This window comes from Salvelinus namaycush, chromosome 19, assembly GCF_016432855.1.
Source record: "Salvelinus namaycush isolate Seneca chromosome 19, SaNama_1.0, whole genome shotgun sequence".
Lineage (NCBI taxonomy): Eukaryota > Metazoa > Chordata > Actinopteri > Salmoniformes > Salmonidae > Salvelinus > Salvelinus namaycush.
The window spans coordinates 45,427,707-45,454,627 of NC_052325.1; the positions used below are offsets into that span (position 1 = coordinate 45,427,707).

Below are 26,921 nucleotides of genomic sequence, written 5' to 3' on the forward strand. Positions count from 1 at the left end.
AAAATCAAATGTTTCATTTGAGGTGACAGTACAAACCATCTGTCACCTTTTAAATGAGGGTATTTTCATTCATATCTGTAGACCAAAGTTTAGTATTTAATCCCATATTCCTTGTACGCAATGACTAACCACATCAAGCTTGTAACTCGACAAACTCGTTGAATGCATTTGTAGTGTGTTTTGGGTTAAGTTTCGCCCAATAATAACTGGAGTAAGTTCTTTGAGTAGTAACATGTTTTGGAACACTACTAAATTAATCCTGATAATGCCATGATTAAGAAAAATCATGAATGAATCAGAATAGTGCTGAATGAGAAGGTTAGAAGTTACAGCAAACCATTCCAACCTCTCACCAATAATGGAAGCTTAGGGGATTTGTACCTCTGGAAGTGTTCAGAAACGTCTTTCATACTTACAATTAAACTGACTCCATGCATTAGTCACCATTCAGTTCCTGTTGGGCAAAAATAAAAGGTGACTGTACTACTGTCACCTAATATGAAACATTCAGTCCTTAGAAAGAGTTTCAGGCTTGTTTTTGGAAAAATGAGCTAGAATTTGTAGTTTTTCTAAGTGGCTCCCATTTTGGCTGTAGTGTTTTCATGCTTGTGGATGAGAGCGTGTTCTTTATCTCCGATAAAGACAATAACGATTCTGGTGAACCAGGAAATGAGTTCAAAGAGTAGAACATCATTAGATATAGTCTCAAATATTTTATATATTTTTTTAAAGAGCAACTGGGCTGGCAGGTTGGATTAATTTATCCTTTTCTCTGGCCCACACTCCAGTACAATAGGTGGCGGTAATGCACCATACCGTTGGAAGCCAACAGCGAATAAATCCCACCGAAGAAGAGGAAGCCATTTCATACAGTATCACCCACAATGCACCCCTACTGTCACAACAACACGTCGCCATTTCACGGATGGGGGGGACAGCTGAAACTCCCGCAAAATAATTTACATCACCGGAGATATAGCACAACACACGAACATTATCTAAAAGAAAACTGTAAATGTGGCGATATTTGGCTCGGGTGAATGTGCCGGCCGGGGTTGAAGTTGCCAGTAATCGGATTTTTTCACATCAACAGCTAGCCAGCTGCCAAGTGTAAACATAAGGTAAGGGGATGGGTCAACTATAATATAATTTGATTGTCGGTTTAACGTTTGGGTTAGTTATCTAACGTTACCAATAACTTGACTAGCTCGTAAAGTGCTGACAGTTAGTTAACTAACTTAGGTTAACATTGGCACAGCAAACTTGGCCAGACAGTATCCTCATGCATGGAAGGATGCTATCTAGCTAGCTATGAACTTCTAAGTAGTTGTCAAATAACTTTATTGTAATGGCTAGCTAACTAACTTATCTAACTTGCGGTAGGTTCCTCGTCATTGTATAGTCCTAGTTTGTAGTTCATGTTACAGTTGCCCTTCTGGCTCCAATGGCTGTATATGGCCCCTAGCCCCATAGTAGGCAGTGCAAACCCGTTTTGGTGATATCTGGTATGTCATCAAAATAAATCGATCATAACTTTTTTCCTGATTTAAGAACAATACCACTGGAATTAATGTTGAGTTATATTTATATTCCTAAATTGTAAGTTGAAAATTATGCTAACAGTAGTAAATGTTTATAAATAGCCCAATGCCAATATGCAGAAACAGTTTGATATATTGAACATCTAAACATAAAATGTCGTTTTTACACATCATATAACAGCTTAACAGTCAGTCGCCCCGAACCAGTGACACTCTACACACATCAACAACAGCCACCCTCGAAGCATCGTTACCCATCGCGCCACAAAATCCGCGGCCCTTGTAGAGCAAGGTGAACAACTACTTCAGGTCTCAGAGCGAGTTGAAACGCCATTAGCACGCACCACCGCTAACTAGCTATCCATTTCACATCGGTTACACATCTACAACAATAGTAATCATATTTTTTTATACGAGCACGTTATGAACTGCACACTCCCGAAAAACTGTTGTTTTGTCATGTTGCAATGCGCTGTTTAAAGTACCAACTCAAAAAAACACATGGAAACTGGATATATTTTTTTACATCACTGGTTAGAGGACAGCCTGCAGAACTGTTAACTACATTTTGAAATGTTGCATTTTAATATGGGGGTCAACCAAAACAGAAAGAGAAACGCAAAACAGTTTTTTCAGTCACTCACATCGATTAACACATTGTAATCAATTGCGCAGGTTGCACCTCCTAACACAGCTCCAAAACTACACGGAATCTGTGAATAATGTGTACATCACTGGTTAGAGGACACTTTTGTTAATTACTTCCATCTGTCACACTAAAATCAATAGAACAGGGAGCAAACAGGCGTATTTTCCCACCAGAGATGTTTCCATCAAATTGACTTGTTGCAGATAAAGATGATGTAGTGAACATAAAAATATATTTTGCGGTGGATCTGCGGTGGAATATACACTGGAGTTGCTTGCCAAGATTGATTGTTCTAGTTACTAGCTAGCTAACACCACAGATGTGGTGACCTAGTTACAGTTTTTACTTAAATCTGCTTGAAAATCTATGGCAAGACTTGAGAACGGCTGTCTAGCAATGGTCAACAACCAACTTCACAGACCTTGAAGAATTTCTTAAATAATGTGTAAATAATGTACAATTCAGGTGTGGAAGGCTCTTAATCGTTGCCAAAGGTGGTTCTAACATGTATTGACTCATGGTTGTGAATACTTATGTGAATGAGATCTGTTAAATTTTCAATAAATTTGCACACAAAAAACAACATGTATTCACTTTGTCATTATGGGGTATTGTGTCGATGGGTGAGACAATCTATTTAATCCATTTTTAATTCCGGATGTAACACAACAAAATGTGTAGTAAGTAAAGAGGTATGAATACTTTCTGAAGGCACTGTATGTGACCTGTTAGCAATGATTATGATAACTTACCCTTTCATCTGTGGTGCTAGCTAGCTGGCTATATAAACATGGTGCTAAGATATCAGATGGGAGTTAATAACCAACGTAGCTAGCTAATGTTAGCTGTTTATAATTTTGCACATAAACCATTTTCGGCAACGAGCCATCTAACTTGTGGTGTAACCACATGGTTTCTTAACCTCTTTGATATATTGTAAGCTATTTACTTGTGTACAATATCTGACCAGCCGCAATCGTATCCATCAGAGACTCCAGTTATAGACTACTTTCTCTGCTACGGCACGGCAAGTGGTACCGGAGCGTCAAGTCAAGGACCAAAAGGCTCCTCAACAGCTTCTACCCTCAAGCCGTAAGACTGCTGAACAATTACTAAAATCGCCACCGGACTATTTACATTGATTAACCCCCCCCTTCTTTTTGTACACTGTTGCTACTCGCTGTTTGTTATCTATGCATAGTCACTTCACCCCTACCTACATGTACAAATTACCTCAACTAACCTGTACCCCCGCACACTGACTCGGTACCGGTACTCCCTGTATATAGCCTCGTTATTCTTATTTTTTACTTTAGTCTATTTGGTAAATATTTTCTTAACCAACAGTGCAGTTCAAGAAGAGTTAAGGGCTTGTAAGTAAGCATTTCACGGTAAGGTCTACACTTGTTGTATTCGGCGCATGTGACAAATAATAGTTTGATTTGAAATTGACAGTTGATAGTCGGATTAGATGATGTCGTAATAGGGAAAGAAGGAAGTGTTTTTAAAATGCCTTAACAAAGTTTTGCAATAGGCTTAACAACCTAAGAATCTTGCTGCATGTTTATTGACCAAGAAAGCTGTAGTGTGTGTGTGTGTGCTTGCGTTCTCACTTCTCAAACTATGGTCAGATTTGAGTCATTGACAGAATGTGCATCGTCGTTAAATCTGTTTTCCTTGTTCGATATTATGTACATTTATGGCTTGGTAGTAAACCGCAGCCAGCAAGTGATATAAGCGATGGAGAGAGATGTGAAAGGGAGCGGAGTTACAGCCTCACTCTATCCAATCGTAGCAGTAGGATCAACCGCCCATTTCTTGACAGATGGCTGAAATAGCCAATTGAGTCGTTTTGAATTTCATCTGGGCAGCTGAGTTGTTTTTCTCCAGATCACAGAAAATGACAAATACTGTTTTCCTAAGAATCCGTGATCACAAATCATGACGTTACTTTGGACCATTTGCATTGAATAGTTATTTTATATTCTAAAACTAACAGCAGTGCTTATGATGCCCTTCCATACAGGCGTGACATGCTGGAGTGATACTTCTTTGCAAATGTTGTTGATCAGTAGCCTAATATAAACCGATTGTTTGTCATCTGTAGCGCCATAGACTCCACTGGTCAGCCAAAATAAGCTCAATAACTCAATGCATGCACACACTCCTATTGAATATGATTTCACCTGTATTGTGATTAGGCCTATGTCATCTTAATTTACTCAGTTAAAAGGATTACTGTTATTTAGTTTGGTTTTTAAAAAATCTAATTATTTGGTTTTAAAGTTGATGCATTAGAGCTGTAATGTGTAACTTTTTGAGCGGCTTGACAAAATAAATATGAGTTATACATCTGTCATTCTCGATGAAAGCAAGTCTCTAAGAAGTGCTAGCTCTGCTTCTATGCTTCCTGTTTATTTCTAGCTTAAACAGATGGATTTTTATGGGGGTTTGTATTAGGCTGCAGAAATTGACTCGGGGGTTTGTGCATACAGTGCCTTCAGGAAGTATTCATATGACTTATTCCACATGTTGGTGTTACAGCCTAAATTCAACATTTATTAAATATTTATTTTTATCGCCCATCTACACACAATGACAAAGCAAGAACATGGTTTTAGACATTTTTGAAAATTAAATACAGAAATATCAAATTTACATAAGTATTCACACCCCTGAGTCAATACTTTGTAGAAGCACCTTTGGCAGCGGTTACAGCTGAGAGTCTTTCTGGGTAAGTCTCTTACGAGCTTTCTACACCTGAATTGTGCAACATTTGTCAATTTTTTATTTTTATTTTTTTAATTCAAGCTTTGGCCAGTTGGTTGTTGATCATTGCTAGACAACCATTTTCAGGTCTTGCCATATATTTTCAGGTGCACTGAATAAAATATAAACAACATGCAACAATTTAAAAGATTTTACTGAGCTACAGCTCATATAAGGAAATCAATCAACTGAAATAAATGTATCAGGCCCTAATCGATGGATTTCATACAGTTCTGCATCTGTTGGCCACAGATACCTTAAAAAAGGTACTGGCTTCATGGTATGGGCATGCTTGTAATTGTTAAGGGCTGGGGAGGTTTTCAGGATAAAAAATAAATGGAATGGAGCTAAGCACAGGCAAAGTCCTAGAGGAAAACCTGGTTCAGTCTGCTTTCCACCAGACACAGAAATTAATTTACCACCGGCTTTGACACTCGTGCGGTGTGGCAGGTCTTGCAAACTATTACGGACTACAAAGGCAAACCTAGCTGCGAGCCTACCAGACAGGCTAAATGCGTTTTATGCTCGCTTCGAGGCAAGCAACACTGAAGCATGCAATGAGAGCACCAGCTGTTCCGGAGGACTGTGTGATCACGCTCTCCGTAGCCAATGTGAGCACGACCTTTAAACAGGTCAACACTTACAAGGCTGCAGTGCCAGACGGATTACCAGGATGTGTACTCTGAGCATGCGCGGACCAACTGGCACGTTTACATTTTCAACCTCTCCCTGACCGAGTCTGTAATACCTACATGTTTCAAGTAGACCACCATAGTCTCTGTGCCCAAGAAAGCGAAGGTAACCTGCCTAAATGACTACGTCGGTAGCCATGAAGTACTTTGAAAAGCTAATCAAGGCTCACATCAATACCATCATCCCGGAAACCCTAGACCCACTCCAATTCGCATACCGCCCCAACAGATCCACAGATGACGCAATCTCAATAACACTCCACACTGCTCTTTCCCTTCTGGACAAAAGGATAACCTTTTGTGAGAATGCTGTTCATTGACTACAGCTCAGCGTTCAACACCATAGTGCCAACAAAGCTCACAGCAACTGGATCCTGGATTTCCTGACGGGCCGCGCCTAGGTGGTACGGGTAGGCAACAACACATCTGCCATGCTGATCCTCAACACGGGGCCCCTCAGAGGTGTGTGCTTAGTCCTCTTCTGTACTCCCTGTTCACCCACAACTGCATGGCCAAGCAAAACTCCAACACTATCATGTTTGCTGACGACACAACGGTGGTAGGCCTGATAACTGACAACGATGAGACAGCTTATAGGGATGAGGTCAGAGACCTGGCAGTATGGTGCCAGGACAACAACCTCTCCCTCAACGTGAGCAAGACAGAGATGATTGTGGACTACAGGAAAAGGCGGGCAGATTTAACATGGGTCCCCATATCCTAAAAGTTCTACAGCTGCACCATCAAGAGCATCCTGTTGCATCACCGCCTGGTATGGAAACTGCTCGGCATCCGACCGTAAGGCACTACAGAGGGTAGTGCTTATGGCCCAATACATCATTGGTGCCAAGCTTCCTGCCACCCAGTCATAGACTGTTCTCTCTGCTACCGCACGGCAAGCGGTACTGGAGTCCAGGTCCAAAAGGCTTCTTAACAGCTTCTACCCCCAAGCCATAAGACGGCTGAACAATTAATCAAATGGCCCCCGTATATACCCTTTTTTTCATATTTTTTTTTAACTTCAGTTTATTTAGTAAATGTTTTCTTAACTGCATTGTTGGTTAAGGGCTTGTAAGTAAGCAGTTAACGGTACGGGACAAATAAAATTAGATTTGATTACCTAAAACACAAGCCAAATTTACACTGGAGTTGCTTACCCAGAAGACAGTGAATTTTCCCGAGTGGACGAGTTACAGTTTAGTCTTAAATCTACACTGAACAAAAATATAAACTCAACATGTAAAGTGTTGGTCCCATGTTTCATGCTGAAATAAAATATCCCAGAAATGTACCATACGCACAAAAAAACTCATATTTCATTTACAACTTTGTTAACATCCCTGTTAGTGAGCATTTCTCCTCGCCAAGATAATCCATCCACCTGACCGGTGTGGCATTTGAAGATGCTGATTAAACAGCATGATCATTACACAGGTTCACCTTGTGCAGAGGACAATAAAAAGCCACTCTAAAATGTGCAGTTTTGTCACCCAACACAATGCCATAGATGTATAACATTTTGAGGGAGCATGCAATTGGCATACTGACTGCAAGAATGTCCACTAGAGCTCTTGCCAGATAATTCAAAGTTAATTTTTCTACCATAAGCCGCCTCCAATGTGTTTTTAGAGAATTTGGCAGTAGGTCCAACCAGCCTCAACCGTAGACCACGTGCAACCACGCCAGCCCAGTACCTCCACATCCGGCTTCTTCACCTGTGGGATTGTCTGAGACTAGCCACCTGGACAGTTGATGAAATTGACAAGTATTTCTGTCTGTAATAAAGCCCTTTTGTGGGGGGAAAAATATGCTGTCCCAGGCTGCACCCCTGTCCAGTCATGTAAAATCTATAAACTAGGGCCTAATTTATTTATTTCTATTGACTAAATAATTGAAATTGTTGCATGTTGTCTTTTTATATTTTTGGTTAATTAGATATGACAAAATAATAAAATATCGTAATTTAGGATTATAGTAAACAAAGCAAACTCATCCTTTTTTCAATAGTCACACATTTCTCACTAGTATTAACCATTTTAGAGATTGAAAAAATGCTCCTAAACACAATTTTAACCAGGCGCTCTAGACTAGTGTCCAAACCGGAACTTTTGACGTTCCTACCCTTGCCTAACTAATATAATGTTAACGGTGAAAATGTTTGTTATGGATTTTATGTATAATGACTAAATTATGTATACATTTAAAAGTAATGATAGGACTGTAACTAACAGAATTCTACCCTGTCTGATGAAGAATGTTTATACATAGGCAAAGAGGAAGTGTTAACAGACAACTTGTGACCACTGTGAAACTAACAACAGGAAAGATGTCTCGTCCCCATCCAGGGAGGGGAGAAACCGTTGGGCTTGTAGTAGATTGTGTAACATGTTGTAGCAATATCAATATGCCTTGTATACTGTTGTTCAGGCTAGTTATCATTGTTTTGGTTTGCAATGGACCCCGTAGTTCCACTCTCCATACCTCTGATACCTCCTTTGTCCCACCTCCCACACATGCGGTGACCTCACCCATTGAGACCAGCATGTCCAGAGATACAACCTCTCTTATCATCACCCAGTGCCTGGGCTTGCCTCCGCTGTACCCGTGCCCCACCATACCCCTGTCTGCACATTATGCCCAGAATCTATTCTACCACGCCCATAAATCTGCTCCTTTTATTCCTTGTCCCCAACGCTCTAGGCGACCAGTTTTGATAGCCTTTAGCCGCACCCTCATCCTACTACTCCTCTGTTCCTCGGGTGATGTGGAGGTAAACCCAGGCCCTGCATGTCCCCAGGCACCCTCATTTGTTGACTTCTGTGATCGAAAAAGCCTTGGCCTCATGCATGTCAACATCAGAAGCCTCCTCCCTAAGTTTGTCTTACTCACCGCTTTAGCACACTCTGCCAACCCTGATGTCCTTGCCGTGTCTGAATCCTGGCTTAGGAAGGCCACCAAAAATTCTGAGATTTCCATACCCAACTATAATACTTTCCGTCAAGATAGAACTGCCAAAGGGGGAGGAGTTAGCCTGCAAAGTTCTGTCATACTTTCCAGGTCTATGCCCAAACAGTTCGAACTTCTAATTTTAAAAATTAGTCATTAGTCAGTCAGGAAAGCAAAGGCCAGCTTTTTCAAGCAGAAATTTGCATCCTGTAGCTCTAACTCCAAAAAGTTCTGGGATACTGTAAAGTCCATGGAGAACAAGAGCACCTCCTCCCAGCTGCCCACTGCACTGAGGCTAGGTAACACGGTCACCACCGATAAATCCGTGATAATCGAAAACTTCAACAAGCATTTCTCAATGGCTGGCCATGCCTTCCTCCTGGCGACTCCAACCTTGGCCAACAGCCCCCCCCCCGCTGCTACTCGCCCAAGCCTCCCCAGCTTCTCCTTTACCCAAATCCAGATAGCAGATGTTCTGAAAGAGCTGGAAAACCTGGACCCATACAAATCAGCTGGGCTTGACAATCTGGACCCCCTATTTCTGAAACTGTCCGCCGCCATTGTCGCACCCCCTATTACCAGCCTGTTCAACCTCTCCTTCGTATCATCTGAGATCCCCAAGGATTGGAAAGCTGCCGCGGTCATCCCCCTCTTCAAAGGGGGAGACACCCTGGACCCAAACTGTTACAGACCTATATCCATCCTGCCCTGCCTATCTAAGGTCTTCGAAAGCCAAGTCAACAAACAGATCACTGACCATCTCGAATCCCACCGTACCTTCTCCGCTGTGCAATCCGGTTTCCGAGCCGGTCACGGGTGCACCTCAGCCACGCTCAAGGTACTAAACGATATCATAACCGCCATCGATAAAAGACAGTACTGTGCAGCCGTCTTCATCGACCTGGCCAAGGCTTTCGACTCTGTCAATCACCATATTCTTATCGGCAGACTCAGTAGCCTCGGTTTTTCTAATGACTGCCTTGCCTGGTTCACCAACTACTTTGCAGACAGAGTTCAGTGTGTCAAATCGGAGGGCATGCTGTCCGGTCCTCTGGCAGTCTCTATGGGGGTACCTCAGGGTTCAATTCTCGGGCCGACTCTTTTCTCTGTATATATCAATGATGTTGCTCTTGCTGCGGGCGATTCCCTGATCCACCTCTACGCAGACGACACCATTCTGTATACTTCTGGCCCTTCCTTGGACACTGTGCTATCTAACCTCCAAACGAGCTTCAATGCCATACAACACTCCTTCCGTGGCCTCCAACTGCTCTTAAACGCTAGTAAAACCAAATGCATGCTTTTCAACCGTTCGCTGCCTGCACCCGCACGCCCGACTAGCATCACCACCCTGGACGGTTCCGACCTAGAATATGTGGACATCTATAAGTACCTAGGTGTCTGGCTAGACTGCAAACTCTCCTTCCAGACTCATATCAAACATCTCCAATCCAAAATCAAATCTAGAGTCGGCTTTCTATTTCGCAACAAAGCCTCCTTCACTCACGCCGCCAAACTTACCCTAGTAAAACTGACTATCCTACCGATCCTCGACTTCGGCGATGTCATCTACAAAATAGCTTCCAATACTCTACTCAGCAAACTGGATGCAGTTTATCACAGTGCCATCCGTTTTGTTACTAAAGCACCTTATACGACCCACCACTGCGACCTGTATGCCCTAGTCGGCTGGCCCTCGCTACATGTTCGTCGTCAGACCCACTGGCTCCAGGTCATCTACAAGGCTATGCTAGGTAAAGTGCCGCCTTATCTCAGTTCACTGGTCACGATGGCTACACCCACCCGTAGCACGCGCTCCAGCAGGTGTATCTCACTGATCATCCCTAAAGCCAAAACCTCATTTGGACGCCTTTCCTTCCAGTTTTCTGCTGCCTGCGACTGGAACGAATTGCAAAAATCTCTGAAGTTGGAGACTTTTATCTCCCTCAACAACTTTAAACATCTGCTATCCGAGCAGCTAACCGATCGCTGCAGCTGTACATAGTCCATCGGTATATAGCCCACCCAATTTACCTACCTCACCCCCATACTGCTTTTATTTATTTACTTTTCTGCTCTTTTGCACACCAGTATCTCTACTTGCACATAATCATCTGATGATTTATCACTCCAGTGTTAATCTTCTAAATTGTAATTATTCGATTTATTGCCTACCTCCTCATGCCTTTTGCACACATTGTATATAGATTCTCTTTTTTTCTACCATGTTATTGACTTGTTTATTGCTTACTCCATGTGTAACTCTGTGTTGTTGTCTGTTCACACTGCTATGCTTTATCTTGGCCAGGTCGCAGTTGCAAATGAGAACTTGTTCTCAACTAGCCTACCTGGTTAAATAAAGGTGAAATAAAAATTAAAAAAATAAGCAATGTAGGCATAGGAAAAGACTTAAAACAGCATTGTCATTGTCTGAGAGGAGGAGGAGGGACATTTATGATGAAATGAGAGGTATATAAACATGTATATGGTATTATGAGCAGAGCTCTCGAGAATAAACGCTATTGATTAATTTGGTCGCTGGTCTCTGTCCATTTTATGCAAATAAGAACCTTACAAATTCTTAGAAACGGACAGAGTGTTTTAATTGAATTGGTTAACAAACACATAGGAATGAAATTCCTCTAACACTGTTGTATGCCAGGAATGCAGTAGCAGTTATTAGTTCCAATTAGGCAATAAAATAAGACACCTTTTAGTATTGTTACCTGGCTGTTATTCTTCTATAATTATGGCATTGTATGCTGTGATTTTAATGTACGAAATCCCGTGTTTAATAAACTAATTGCCAGCAGGCCAATGATTTGCGATGTATTATTCCCACCAAACCTCGTTGTGTCTCCCCCTATAGGATGAAGAGGGTGAAAGGAGATGAGGACGCCTGCAGCTCTTCCAGCGAGGGCCCAACCGAGTCCTGCAAGAAGGTGCGGAAGCTACAGCCAAGCAAAGAGAAGCACCAAGAGGAGGAGGAAGAAGAGACTGATGTAGATCTCTGCGAGTTTGGCTTCGACTGGGCAATGCTCCCTCAGGAGATCCTGCTCAACATCTTTCAATTCCTGCCTCTTCTGGACCGGGCGTACGCCTCGCAAGTGTGCCGCGGCTGGAACCAAGCTTTCCACATGCCCGAGCTATGGAGGTGCTTTGAGTTTGAGCTGAACCAGCCTGCCAGTTCTTACCTGAAGGCGACACACCCAGACCTAATCAAACAGATCATCAAGAGGCATTCGAACCACCTGCAGTATGTCAGCTTCAAAGTGAGTGGGAAAGACAATTCAGTGTTGCCCCTTTGTCCATTAGTCGTTGCAGCCACTCCAATTTTTATATTTTCGCGATAGTAAAACGTTTTCAGTATAAACTTAGACGAATAAAACAAGATATAAAGTTTGTAGAAAAGAGAACGGAGCTATATATTTTTAAAATAAGATAATCTTTGAGAACTAACAATAACCAAAATAAAAGGAAGAATCTAAAAAATAAATTAATGGCATGGGGCCCGCATTCATGTTATGTTTAGGTCACACAGATAGCATAAGAACACGGCCTAAACCATAGGAAATTAGCTTTAAACTGCACAATTTCTGTCATGCGCATTGCAAAATGCTTCGATACAGGGAAATTGGTCTGCGACCAAGAAGAGTGCCTCTAAAATTCTTGTTGGAGACAGTGCCATTGTCCATGCGGACTACTTACGTCAACTTTGCCACCGCTGCTGAAAAGAAATTGAGGGGAATCTGCAATTGTTTGTTTATGATTAAGAATGGTATGCGAAATCAAGATTTCATTTTATGATTAGCATCAGAGTTCAAGTGTTGGGTGAGCAAAAATATAAATGCAACATGCAACAATTTCAAAAATGTTTGCCTTAAAGTTCATATAAGGCAATCAGTCAATTGAAATAAATTCATTAGTCCTTATATTGAGAAATTAACATTTTGAATTCTCTGGTGGACATTCCTGCAGTCAGCATCCCACGCTCCCTCACCTTGAGACATCTGTGACGTTGGTGACAAAACTGCACATTTTAGAGTGGTCTTTTGTCCCCAGCACAAGATGCACCTGTGTAATGATCAAACTGTTTAATCAGCTTCTTGAAATGCCACACCTGTCAGGTGAATGGATTATCTTGGGAAAGTAGAAATGCTCACTAACAGGGACGTAAACAAATTTGTGCACAAAATTTCAGATAATTTTTTTGTGCATATGGAACATATCTGAGATCTTTTATTTCAGCTCATGAAACATGGGACCAACATTTTGCGTTTATATTTTTATGTATATATTGTTTGTTTTTTACCTCTAGGTGGACAGCAGCACGGAATCTGCAGAGGCAGCCTGTGACATTCTCTCCCAGCTGGTGAACTGTTCACTAAAGACACTAGGGCTCATCTCCACGGCCAGACCCAGCTTCATGGAGTTGCCCAAGGTAGCTTACACTCAGGCTGTTGGAATCGGAGCCATAAATTGGCCTTACAGTGCATTCGGAAAGTATTCAGACCCCATGACTTTTTCGACATCAATCTACACACACTACCCAATAATGACAAAGTGAAAACAGGTTTTTAGAAATGTTTGCAAATGTATTACTTATTACTTATAAAAAACAAACCTTATTTAAAGTATTCATACCCTTTGCTATGAGAGAATTGAGCTCAGGTGCATCCTGTTTCCATTGATCATCCTTGAGATGTTTCTCCAACTTGGTTGGAGTCTACCTGTGGTAAATTAAATTGATTTGGACATGATTTGGAAAGGCACACACCTGTCTATATAAGGTCCCACAGTATGTCTAAGCAAAAACCAAGCCATGAGGTCGAAGGAATTGTCCGTAGAGCTCCGTGACAGGATCGTGTCAAGGCACAGATCTGGGGAAGGGTACAAAAAAATGTCTGCAGCATTGAAGGTCCCCAAGAACACAGTGATCTCCATCATTCTTAAATGGAAGGAGTTTGGAACCAAGACTCTTCATAGAGCTGGCCAAACTGAGCAATCGGGGAGAAGGGTCTTGGTCAGGGAGGTGACCAAGAACCAAATGGCCACTCTGACAGAGCTCCAGAGTTTCTCTGTGTTGAGATGGGACAACCTTCTAGAAGGACAACCATCTCTGCAGCACTCCACCAATCAGGCCTTTTAAGGTAGAGTGGCCAGATAGAAGCCACTCCTCAGTAAAAGGCACATGACAGCCCACTTGGAGTTTGCCAAAAGGCACCTAAAGGATTCTTAGACCATGAGAAACACGATTCTCTGGTCTGATGAAACCAAGAACTCTTTGGCCTGAATGCCAAGTGTCATGTCTGGAGGAAACCTGGCGCCATCCCTACGGAGCATAGTGGTGGCAGCATCATGCTGTGGGGATGTTTTTCAGTGGCAGGGACTGGGAGACTAGTCAGGATCGAGGGAAAGATGAACGGAGAAAAGTACAGAGAGATCCTTGATGAAAACCTGCTCAGAACTTCAGACTGGAGCGAAGGTTTACCTTCCAACAGGACAACAACCCTAAGCACACAGCCAAGACAAGTCTCTGCTGTCCTTGAGTGGGCCAGCCAGAGTCCGGACTTGACCCCGATTGAACATCTCTGGAGAGACCTGAAAATAGCTGTGCAGAGCTTGTGAGGATCTGCAGAGAAGAATGGGAGGAACTCCCCAAATACAGGTGTGCCAAGCTTGTAGTGTCACACCCAAGAAGACTCGAGGTTTAAATCGCTGCCAACGGTGCTTCAACAAAGTACTGAGTAAAAAGGGCCTGAATACTTATGTAAATGTCATATTTCCGTTTTATTTAATTTTATACATTTGCAAAAATGTATAACCTGTTTTTGCTTTGTCATTGTGGGGTATTTTGTGTAGATTGATGGGGGGGGGGGGGGATTCAATCCAATTTAGAATAAGGCTGTAACAAAAAGTCAAGGGGTCTAAATATTTTCTGAATGCACTGTATATATAAGGAAACTGTCCTTCATGTTGGTACCAAATGTTTCATGACAATGGTTGGCATTCTAATGTGTAATCTCGATTGTGAATACAATTCTATAACTAGGATTTGATTGTCCATTAGCTTTTGGCTCCCGTTTTTTAAAAGTCAAAATTCCACCGTTTACACTGAGTCTGTAATTACACAGTGGAGCGGCCAGTTCAACCTGAACACATTCTCCATTCATTCTTTCAAGGCAATTCCATGAAACAGTCCACTGTGTATTGATGTTCCGGAATTTAGTGCAATGTTTTGACGATTTTGGGTCTTTGTCATACCCTACACCTGCAATCATCCATTTTATTTACCTGTTGACTGATTTGTTTTCCTCCTGTAGTCTCATTTCATCTCGGCCCTGACGGTGGTGTTTGTCAACTCCAAGTCCCTGTCATCGCTGAAGATCGACGACACACCGGTGGACGACCCGTCCCTGAAGGTCCTGGTGGCCAACAACAGCGACACGCTGAGGATGTTGAAGATGAGCAGCTGCCCTCATGTCTCCCCTGCAGGTAGGGTGCTTGTCTGAGTTTATGGTCATTGAATGAGCCCTAGAATGGATTATTCCATTGATTAAAGGAGGGCTTAAATACATGTAAAATCTATCTTATATTTCTCCGATATAGGATAGACACTTCAGAACAGACTTCCTTTAGAAATGTTTTGGACTATGTTTATCCATATATGAAGCTGTTATTCAATGCATTTCTATGGGCTAATTGTAATAAGGCCAAGTAAATTAAGTGTTTAATCAACGCATTTTTTTATTAATTTGTTTGACACCTTAAGGGGTCCTAAAATTCCAAATCAAATAGCTAAATGATCCTTGGTATGACTCCCCCTCCCAATGCTGAGGCCACGGCCTCTTTTACAGATGAGACCTGTAATTACAAAAATACACACCTCAAATAAGAAATTCAAAACAGAAATACCTAATACAATCATGGAAAACAAACGCATTCATCAGCAGGGCCTAAAATGAACACCAGCCACGTGCCAAATGCGGGAATATTTTGGCATTGGCGGGTAAGATGTCTATTTCACCAGCCACCTTGGCAGGTGGTCAGGGCTCCACAGTCCGAGCAGTTCACTTATAAAAATAAAAATAGTCAAGTATGATCACATTTATAGCAAAATAAATGCTGCAGTAGCTGGTTTCAAAGTATTTCTGCCGTTTTCTTTCATAGCTGGTAACAAAGAAAAAAGAAGCCTCTATAGATTACATTTACATTTAAGTCATTTAGCAGACGCTCTTATCCAGAGCGACTTATAGCAGTGGTCGCCAACCCATTGGTCGACTGGTCGATCTCCAAAGCATTCCTAGTCGATCACCAAACATTTCTGTAAAAAACCCAATGATTAAGCCTTGGAGTTTCTATTTTTTGTTTTATTTGTTTCGTGCTGTTGGCGGTAGGTGCACTTGATTCAGCAACCGTAGTGTCGGGAAGGCAAAGTGTTTGGAACCATTTCATGTGTCTGAAGGTAGAACTCTGCCTACCCGGCAGGCCCAGAGAGCAAATCAAGTGCACCTACAGGACTACCGCTGGCCAATCAAATAGCTCAGATCACCGTGTCTGCACAGTTTCCTCCAGCCATAGACTATAAAAAGAAGCCTTGAGTGCGTAGCAAAGTTGATACTGTGAGATTTCAAAACTTTTAAAACCAAAGCACTGCTGTTTATGAGTCATTTCATGTTTGTTATTCAGCACTGTCAACATGTTTATAAGCCATAAAAATGTGCTACAACCAACACTACAGCTGCAATGAATGAGTATAGCAAAGTGTTTCGATAAGCTTGCGTTATTATTATAAGCTTGTCTCTTTTTTAATATTTTTTATTTTGAGTAATATTTCACTTTATCTGGACATCGGATGAACATTAATTGGTGCATGAGGCATAAATAATGCAGTGCGACTTGAGTTTTGCCATCAGCTGGAAGACAGTGTCCCCTTTTTGTCAATGGAGGGAGGGAGAGCGGAGGGGACGGTGAGTTAGTAGAGAGGCAGCCTCACTGCTGATTACTCCCTCCCCTCAAAATGACCATCAGATGCAGGCCATCAGTCCAGTAAAATAAAAAATAAGGCGAATTATGTTCACTCAGCTGTGCCTCAAAAGTAATAGAACAAATGATCAATTACAGGTGTGATCATATAGACTATATATACAAAAGTCTGTTGACACGCCTTCAAATTTGTGGGTTTTGCTATTTCAGCCACACCTGTTGCTGAATTATTATAAAATCGACCGCACAGCCAGGCAATCTCCATAGACAAACATTGGCAGTAGAATGGCCTTACTGTAGAGCTCAGTGACTTTTAACATGGCAGCGTCATAGGATGTCAGTCAGTTCGTCAAATTTATGCTCTGCTAGAGCTGTTATTGTGAAGTGGAAACGTCTACGAGCAACAATGGCTCAGCTGTGAAGTGGTAGGCACCACAAGCGCACAGAACTGGACCGCTGAGTACTGAAGCGCGTAGCGTGTAAAAATCGTATGACTTCGGTTGCAACACTCAATACCGAGTTCCAAACTGCCTCTGGAAGCAACGTCAGCATAATAACTGTTTGTCGGGAGTTTCATGAAATGGGTTTCCATAGCAGCCTCATACAAGCCTAAGATCACCATGTGCAACGCCAAGCGTTGGCTGGAGTGGCGTAAAGCTCACCGCCATTGGACTCTGGAGCAGTGGAAACGCGTTCTCTGAAGTGATGACTCACGCTTCACCATCTGGCAGTCCGACGTACAAATCTGGGTTTGGCAGATGCCTGGAGAACACAATCTGCCCCAATGCGAAGTTTGGTGGAGGAGGAATAATGGCCTGGGGCTGTTTTTCTTGGTTCGGGCTAGGCCCCTTAGTTCCAGTGAAGGGAAATCTTAACGCTACAGCATACAATGACATTCTAGACGATTCTGTGCTTCTAACTTTGTGGCAACAGTTTGGGGAAAGCCCTTTCTTGTTTCAGCATGACAATGCCCCCGTGCACAAAGCAAGGTCCATACAGAAATGGCTTTAAATAGACTTATTTAGGAAAAGTCAAGGACTGAGGGGCATGATGTAAAAATTGCAGAGATTTCAATTACTGTCATATGCAGTCAAAATGACTGTCTCGGCTCTTCTAGTGTTACACCATTTAAAACTAATTCAAATTAATAGGGACATATGTTATAATTGGAGTAATAACAGGACTATATTTCTAAAGCAAAGTTTTCTGTGTGTGCAGGTATCCTGTGTGTGGCGGACCAGTGCCATGGCCTGAGGGAGCTGGCGCTGAACTACCACCTGCTGAGTGACGAGCTCTTATTAGCCCTCTCCTCTGAGAAACACGTGCACCTGGAGCATCTCCGCATTGATGTGGTCAGCGAGAACTCCGGGCAGCACTTCCACACCATCAAGAAGTCCAGCTGGGACGCTATGCTGCGCCACTCGCCCAAGTTCAACCTGGTCATGTACTTCTTCCTCTACGAGGACGAGTTCGGCCCCTTCTTCAGGGAGGAGGTCCCCGTCACCCACCTCTACTTTGGTCGCTCAGTCAGTAAGGATGTGCTGGGCCGCGTGGGGCTCCACTGCCCCCGGTTGGTGGAGTTGGTGGTGTGCGCCAACGGGCTGCGGCCGCTGGACGAGGAGCTAATCCGCATCGCCAAGCGCTGCACCCAGCTGTCGGCCATTGGCCTTGGGGAGTGTGAGGTGTCGTGCAGCGCGTTCGTGGAATTCGTGAAGCTGTGCGGTCGGAGGTTGTCCCAGCTGTCCATCATGGAGGAGGTGCTGATTTCCGACCATAAGTACAACCTGGACGAAATCCACTGGGAGGTGTCAAAGCACCTTGGCCGTGTCTGGTTCCCCGACATGATGCCCACCTGGTAGAGCCGTTGAAGGGGGCTGTGGATTTACTGTACACAGAGTTTGACATACTTTTCTCTTTTCTTCCCACCTTGAAACTCTGTTCAAAGCATCCGTGGAGTCCATGTTGGCTGCGAAGGAACAACCGAAGATAATCGTGTTCTACTTAAAATGCGAATTTTTCAGGGATGAGATTTTTCCTGATTAATCAGTAATTCCTACTTTTCTCACTGTATACTCCATTCATATACACTGAACAACAATATAAACACAACATGTAAAGTGTTGTTCCAATGTTTCATGAGCCGAAATAAAAGATCCCAGAAATGTTCCAAATGTACAAAAAGCTTATTTTTCTCAAATTTTGTGTACAAATGTGTAGATCCCTGTTAGTGAGCATTTCTCATTTGCCAAGATAATCTATCCACCTGATAGGTGTGGCATATCAAGAAGTTTATTAAACAGCATGGTCATTACACAGGTGCACCTTGTGCTGGGGACAAAAGGCCACACTCTAAAATGTGCAGTCTTGTCACAGTACACAATGCCACAGATGTCAGAGAATTTTATGTTTATTTCTCTACCGTAAACTGCCTCCAATGTGGTTTTAGAGAATTTAGCAGTATGCCCAACCGGCCTCGCAACCGCAGAGCACGTGTATGGTGTCGTGTGGGCGAGCAGTTTAGAGATTTCAACGTTGTGAACAGAGTGCCCCATGGAAGCTGTGGGGTAATGGTATGGGCAGGCATACGCTACGGACAACAAACACAATTTCATTTTATCAATGGAAATTTTTAAGCACAAAAATATCGTGACGGGATCCTGAGGCATGATAATGCACAACCCCATGTCGCAAGGATCAGTACACAATTCCTGGAAGCTGAAAACTTCCCAGTTTTTCCATGGCTTTTTTTCCCCCCATGTATCTGTGACCAACAGATTCATATCTGTATTCCCAGTCATGTGAAATCCATAGATTGGGGCTTAATGAATTTATTTAAATTGACATATTTCCTTATATGAACTGTAACTCAGTATAATCTTTGAAATTGTTGCATTTATGTTTGTTCAGTATATTTAAAACTGACCTGTCCCCTAGAGCTCAGACAAAACTGAATTTCCAGATTTTCTATTGATCACATCCATGAAATGTATTAAGTTCTTGTTATGGGATTTTTTTGCGTCAACATGGAGTCTAGTTTTCCAAACTCTGTACTGTATGGCTTTGTGGTAGAGGAGCACACCCCTCCCCAGACGTAAGAGGCTACACTGGTCAGGGACACAGGGTGGAGTTTTTTGGTTAAGTCATGGTACAGACAGTTATGCTATGGCTGATTTTTATTGATATAGCGCATCTGTTAGAAAACACCAACCCTATTTTGACCAGGGTTGTAGCCCCTGCTGCCCACACAAAACAACCACCAGTACACAGCACTGCAGCACACCTTCTTAAGAAGAGGTAGCCCCAATTATCCTCAGTGGTGTACTATGAGGCCAGCTATACTGAACAAAAATATAAACAACATGCAACAATTTAAACAATTTTACTGAGTTACCAGTCATATAATCATTAAAATAAATAAATTAGGCCCTAATCTATGGATTTCACATGACTGGGCAGGAGTGCAGCCATGGGTGGGCCTAGGAGGGCATAGGCCCACCCAATCAGAATGAGCGGGCAGCACACATGTGGGATTGAGGCTTGCAAACACGCTCCCTCAACTTGAGACATCTGTGGCGTTGTGTGACAACGTGGCCTTTTATTGTCCCCAGCACAAGGTGCACCCGTGTAATGATCATGCTGTTTAATCAGCTACTTGATATGCCACACCTGTCAGGTGGATGGATTATTTTGACAAAGGAGAAATGCTCACTAATGGGGATCTAAATAAATTTAGGCACAAAATTTGAGGGAAATAAGCTTGTGCGTATGGAACATTTATGGGATCTTTTATTTCAGCTCATGAAACATAAGACCAACACTTTACATGTTGCGTTTATATTTTTGTTCAGTATAGATCTACTCAGGCTTTTATAAAGCTAACCAGCTTCAGTTAGCTTCACATTCCAGGTCAGGCTTCATCCATACTACGATGGTGGATATTGCTTGTCCACCTGCCGCTAACTCTAGCAGGCTTGTAACTGCCCATGGTTAGTCAAACTCTTCATTGAGACAATGCTGAAACGTCCATCCATGGGTGAGTCAGTGCCACATTTTCATTTGTGCCGAAATCAAAATGAAAGAAAAGTTATCTGGGAAATTCAGCAGGCTATGGTATGAAATAGGCTTTTAGAAGTGCCGTCTTTGGTGTGCTTATCACTGTACGAGCATCTCTTTCCCCACTCCTATCGCTCCTTCTATCTGTGGAACAGCTTGTTGCATTGTGGCCATAGACATATAATACATAGAAGAGTTTTTTGAACCTCTAACCCTGGCAATTTGACTGTTAAACTCATGGGTACACGAGCAATGGTTTCCAGTCTTGACTTGAATGGGAACAGCCATCTATGGATTATATGTCTATGGTTGGTTGCGGCTCTCAGTTTGCCTTTCACAAATTTCTAAATACAATCTCGTGAAAAACGTACATTTTGGAAATGCTGTCACTACTAAATGTGTAAGGTATTTTGCCATTTACACATTTTAATTATTTTTTTATCAGTCTTCCTCAAACGAAGGGGGTGATGACACAAACTTTGTGAGAGGGAGGGTATCTGATTCCATTGGTCCTCAGCTCGTGGCTCAGACACTCCTTATACGCCCATTGGACAATCAATACAAAGACCATTAAAAGGTGGAGAGAGGACTGGAAGCCTCATGTTGTGAGGTATGCTACCCGACACTACAACAGAATAAGCTAAAAGATGCAAGGCTAAGAATTGGACAGGAACTCTGCACTTTTTGCAACAAATAGTTGGTGTTTGAGTCATTTCAGTTGCCACAATTGTTTGTGTATTTAACAGATGAAAGGGTGATTCAAAATAATCTGAATCTAGAATTATCAGACATTTCACACTAAGGGCAATCGGGGATGTGAAGCTACTTGTACTCATTCATGATGCACCTATATGGACTGGTAACTTTAGATATATTCTCAGTTGTCGATCCTGACCGGTTTCCCAGAATGGAATTTCCTCGGGAGTATTCTAATCTAGAACATCAAGGGCGAAATCAGGTTCTTGAATGCAGCAAATTAACTTATCACTAGCTAGTGCCAGACTAGGCATGTCTTCTGGTCCAGTGAACTTAGTTACTGGCTGTTTCCTGGGTAGCCACTGGGTAGACACTTCAACTGTGAGAGATGGAATCTAAAACAAAAATCCAGAAAATTACTGGTTGGTAGGTGATCAAATACTTATGTCATGCAATAAAATGCAAATTAATTACTTAAAAATGATACAATGTGATATTCTGGATGTTTGTTTTAGATTCCGTCTCTCACAGTTGAAGTGTACCTATGATAAAAATGACAGACCTCTACATGCATTGTAAGTAGGAAAACCTGCAAAATCGCCAGTGTATCAAATACTTGTTCTCCCCACTGTATGTATCCCTGTCAGATTCACAAATCCTTAATTTCAGTTTAGAAATGGTTTCTGGGGTTAGTTATGGTTGTAAGCACCTTAAATGTATACCAAAATTATAAAGAGTAGGCCTACTAGTTGGGAGAAAGTGACTGGCTGGAAGAATGAAGCCTGTTGATTTCCTAAATATCAGTTGTTAGACTATTTTGGGGGTTTTGTCACCATGCCCCAACATAAGTAATTTATTTTCATACAGAAAACAAAACGTGTTGCCATTACACAAGTTCATCATGGAATGTCTCCTTTTGCTAACATTTTCTCATTTGGACCGTACAGATCGCAAAGCATTTTTTTCCACCCCAAATTTGAGGTTTAGGGTTCTGGTGTGATATGTACCTACCATTTACAATTTTATCAAGCAATACATGGGAAATAAATATAGTTTCAAAAGATAACATGACATGTATACAAAAATAAATGTGTAAATATGAATATTTATATATTGTACAAATAAAATAACTTTGTTAGAGGAGTTTGGAGAAAAGAGGGTGAATATTGGGCAGATTGAGAGCACCGTGGTCTGGTGATCCATCTGTTTTGATGTCGCTAGCGAGAGTTAGTCTACCTAAGTAATTCAGGTGCCCATTTCGTTTTTGAATGTGATCGCACAAGCGTGGATTAATGATTTAATTTGTATTTTCTGCTATTTGTCCTACATTTTAAGCCTTGGCTTTCTGTTATGGATGCCTGTCCCTCCATTCACGTAACTTGCTATGTCTAGCGTGAGTGGTTGCGTCATACCGAGAGGAGTTTTTATGACATAACCTTAAACAGTACAGTATACGCAATACAGTACCATTATTGACTGTTTACTATTCAGTATGAGATAAGGAAGTCCCAATGTGTCTGTATATAAAATGCTGTGTTTGATATGAATATAGTACTTATTTCTCTTGCACCCTCTGTCAGGGTTTTATAGTTTCCTTAATAACCAATGGATCATGTATTGTACAGTTGAAGTCGGAAGTTTACATACACTCAGGTTGGAGTCATTAAAACTTGTTTTTCAACAACCACACATTTCTTGTTAACAAACTATAGTTTTGGGAAGTCCGTTAGGACATCTACTTTGTGCATGACACAAGTCATTTTTCCAACAATTGTTTACAGACAGATTATTTCACTTATAATTAACTGTATCACAATTCCAGTGGGTCAGAAGTTTACATACACTAAGTTGACTGAGCCTTTAAACAGCTTGGAAAATTCCAGAAAATGATGTCATGGCTTTAGAAGCTTCTGATAGGCTAACTGCACATGGGGACAAAGATTGTACTTTTTGGAGAAATGTCCTCTGGTCTGATGAAACAAAAATAGAACTGTTTGGCCATAATGACCATTATGTTTGGAGGAAAAAGGGGGATGCTTGCAAGCCGAAGAACACCATCCCAACCGTGAAGCACGGGGGTGGCAGCATCATGTTGTGGGGGTGCTTTGCTGCAGGAGGGACAGGTGCACTTCACAAAATAGATGGCATCATGAGGCAGGAAAAGGCTACCAAATACTAATTGAGTGTATGTACACTTCTGACCCACTGGGAATGTGATGAAAGAAATAAAAGCTGAAATAAATCATTCTCTCTACTATTATTCTGACATTTTACATTCTTAAAATAAAGTGGTGATCCTAACTGACCTAAAACAGGGGATTTTTACTCAGATTAAATGTCAGGAATTGTGAAAAACTGAGTTTAAATGTAAGGTGTATGTAAACTTCTGACTTCAACTGTATATGCGAGAGTACGAGAGTTATCCTTTGCTAGATGGATTCCATGTCATTTATTAAAGTATACTGATCAAAGGGAAGTATACTGATCAAAAATATAAACGCAACATGCAACAATTTCAAAGATTTTACTGAGTTACAGTTCATTTAAGGAAATCAGTCAATTGAAATAAGTTCATTAGGCCCTAAATCTATGGATTTCACATGACTGGGCAGGGGTGGTTACATGTGGGCTGCGGTTGTGAGGCCAGTTGGACGTACTGCCAAATTCTCTAAAACAACGTTGTAGGCGGCTTATGATATTGAAATGAACATGAAATTATCTAGCAACAGCTCTGGTGGACATTCCTAGTCAGCATGCCAATTGCACACTCCCTCAACTTGAGACATCTGTGGCATTGTTGTGTGACCAAACTGCACATTTTAGAGTGGCCCTTTATTGTCCACAGCATACGGTGCACCTGTGTAATGATCATGCTGTTTAAATCAGCTTTTTGATATGCCACACCTGTCAGGTGGATGGATTATCTTGGCGAAGGAGAAATGCTCACTAACAGGATGTAAACACATTTGAGAGAAAAGCTTTTTGTGAGTATGGAACATTTTCTGGGATTTTTTGTTTCAGCTCATGAAACATGGGACCAAGACTTGCGTTTATATTTTTATATACATGTTGCGTTTATAATTTTGTTCAGTGTAGATAAAGTGCTTCATTCCTAAAATCCTGAAACTCATTACTCTGTGTGTATAGACTTCTTTTCCATACAAGTGCTCTAGAACCTTTGTCTAACCATACAATAAACGACATCAACTAAAATGCATTGTATTGTTTGTGTAGGAAGTAACTGTAATATGTTCTAGTACAGGTTGAGGAGAAACTAATATGGCACAATGCACATTACTAGCATTGGCTTCTTAGATCATTGAAGGCGATAATGTTGATTATTTGCACACAATTAGCAGCATCGTTAATGGGTCTATAGCTACATATCTTCAGGTTAAAAAAGTATTTACAGAAGAAAATGTCACTGCAACCGTATCTTGTATACAATATACTATTGTACATTGGATACAAGTAACAGTTGCTGACATTCTCTTCTGTAAATACTTTCTTTTTTTTTGGTCTGGGTAGATCTCTCTGAATTGGCTTCCTTCCTCTCCTATTCTTGATTGCTGAAATTCAATTCACATTTGGCATGCATCTACCATTTCACTTGTCTGGAAATAAAAATCGAATTATTTGGAAATGTGATCTTGAAAAAAAAAAAAAAGAATGTACATGGCTTCTTGCCTTCGTCTGTTAAAATGCACTCATGCCATCAATGTATTACTACATCAAATACTGCAAACATAGTGTGAACAAAGTTAGCTAGGTAAAAAAAAGATTAAGTAGTCAGTCTTATTTTATATATTAAGACAGCATTTCATAGGTAGAATACAAAAGCATTTTTAGGGAATGCTTTTCATATACTGCAGTTGCATAGGAATACGAAGATATTTTTCAGACCGCTAAGGGCTCGATTCAATCCGATCCGCCTTAAACAATAACTGTCAACTGCTTCATTATTTGTATTTAGGCAATGTCAGAGGTGTAACTGGGTTGGAGCTGTCAAATCAGCAAGTGGCTCCCAGCGTGATTTACACCCATCGCGGACATTGGAATGCGCAACTCACATTTAGTATATATACACCGTTTTTATTAGGTACACCCATCTAGTACCGGGTCAGAACCCCATTTGCCTCTAGAACACCCTGAATTATTCGTGGCATTCTACAAGGTGTCGGAAATATTCCACAGAGATGTTGGTCCATGCTGACGCGATGGCATCACAGTTGCTGCAGATTGGAAAAGGCTAGAATGGAAGCCGTTTCTGAAATACTGGATCCGGCGCGCCTGACACTGACGGTCATACCACGCTCAAAGTTGCTTAGGTGACTTGTTTTGCCCATTCTAACATTCAATCGAACAGTAACTGAATGCCTCGGTGCCTGTCTGCTTACTTTTATATAGCAAGCCATGGTCACGTGACTGTCTGTAGGAGCGATCCGTTTTCGTGAACAAGGTGGTGTACCGAAAACTGACTATATACACTGAACAAAAATAAATGCAACAATTTAAAAGATTTTGCTGAGTCACAGTTCATAAGGAAATCAGTCAATTGAAATAAATTAGGCACTAATCTATGGATTTTACATGATTGGGAAAACAGATATGCATCTGTTGGTCACAGATACCTTTTAAAAGTGGTGTGGATCAGAAACCAAATCAGTATCTGGTGTGACCATTTGCCTCATGCACCACATCTCCTTCGCATAGAGTTGATCAGGCTATTGACTGTGTCCTGTGTTCCCAATCCTCTTCAATGGCTGTGCAAAGTTGCTGGATATTGGCGGGAACTGGAACAGGCTTTCGTACACGCCAATCCAGATCATCCCAAACATGTTCAATGGGTGACATGTCTGGAAAGAATGCAGGCCATGGAAGAACTGGGACATTTTCAGCTTCCAAGAATTGTGTTCAGATCCTTGCGACATGGGGCCATGCATTATCATGCTGAAACATGAGGTGATGTCGGCGGATGAATGGCACGACAATGGGCTTCAGGATCTCATCACGGTATCTCTGTGCATTCAAATTTCCATTGATAAAATGCAATTGTATTTATTGTCTGTAGCTCATGCTTGCCCATACCATAACCCCACCATGGGGCACTCTGTTCACAAGGTTGACATCAGCAAACCGCTCGCCCACACGACGCCAAACAAGCTGTCATACTCAACATGTACTGCACTGACACAAACGACTGATGATTGGTTGAAAGAAATTGATAAGATGGTGGGAGCTATACTGTTAGATTTCAGTGCAGATTTTGATATTATTGACCGTAACCTGTTGAAAAAACGTGTGTTATGGCTTTTCAACCACTGCCATATCGTGGATTCAGGGCTACATTTGAAGTCGGAAGTTAACATGAACGAGTTTTAATGACTCCAACCTAAGTGTAACTAAAACTAACAGAAATTGTAACACATTGACTGATGTTTAGTTTTATTTAATCAGAGCAGCCAAAACGGCACAAAAGGCTTCTAATCAAGGTAGTTAGCTATGCTAGCAACGGTTTACCCCACACCATGGCGCTGGTTAGCCAGATCCAGATGTTGCGATGTGTTAACATTCGGCCATGGTTTACCC

General features: G+C 41.7%; 1 protein-coding gene across 1 annotated transcript; it reads left to right on the forward strand.

The window, feature by feature from the left end:
- Positions 1 to 897: 897 nt before the first annotated feature.
- On the forward strand, positions 898 to 18,736 carry fbxl3a (F-box and leucine-rich repeat protein 3a). The gene is made up of 5 exons (XM_039015068.1): positions 898 to 1,121; positions 11,467 to 11,869; positions 12,916 to 13,038; positions 14,921 to 15,092; positions 17,802 to 18,736. The coding sequence occupies exons 2-5, from the start codon at positions 11,468 to 11,470 to the stop codon at positions 18,440 to 18,442; spliced, it is 1,338 nt and encodes a 445-aa protein (XP_038870996.1). The 5' UTR covers positions 898 to 1,121; position 11,467; the 3' UTR covers positions 18,443 to 18,736.
- The last annotated feature ends 8,185 nt before the right edge of the window (positions 18,737 to 26,921 follow it).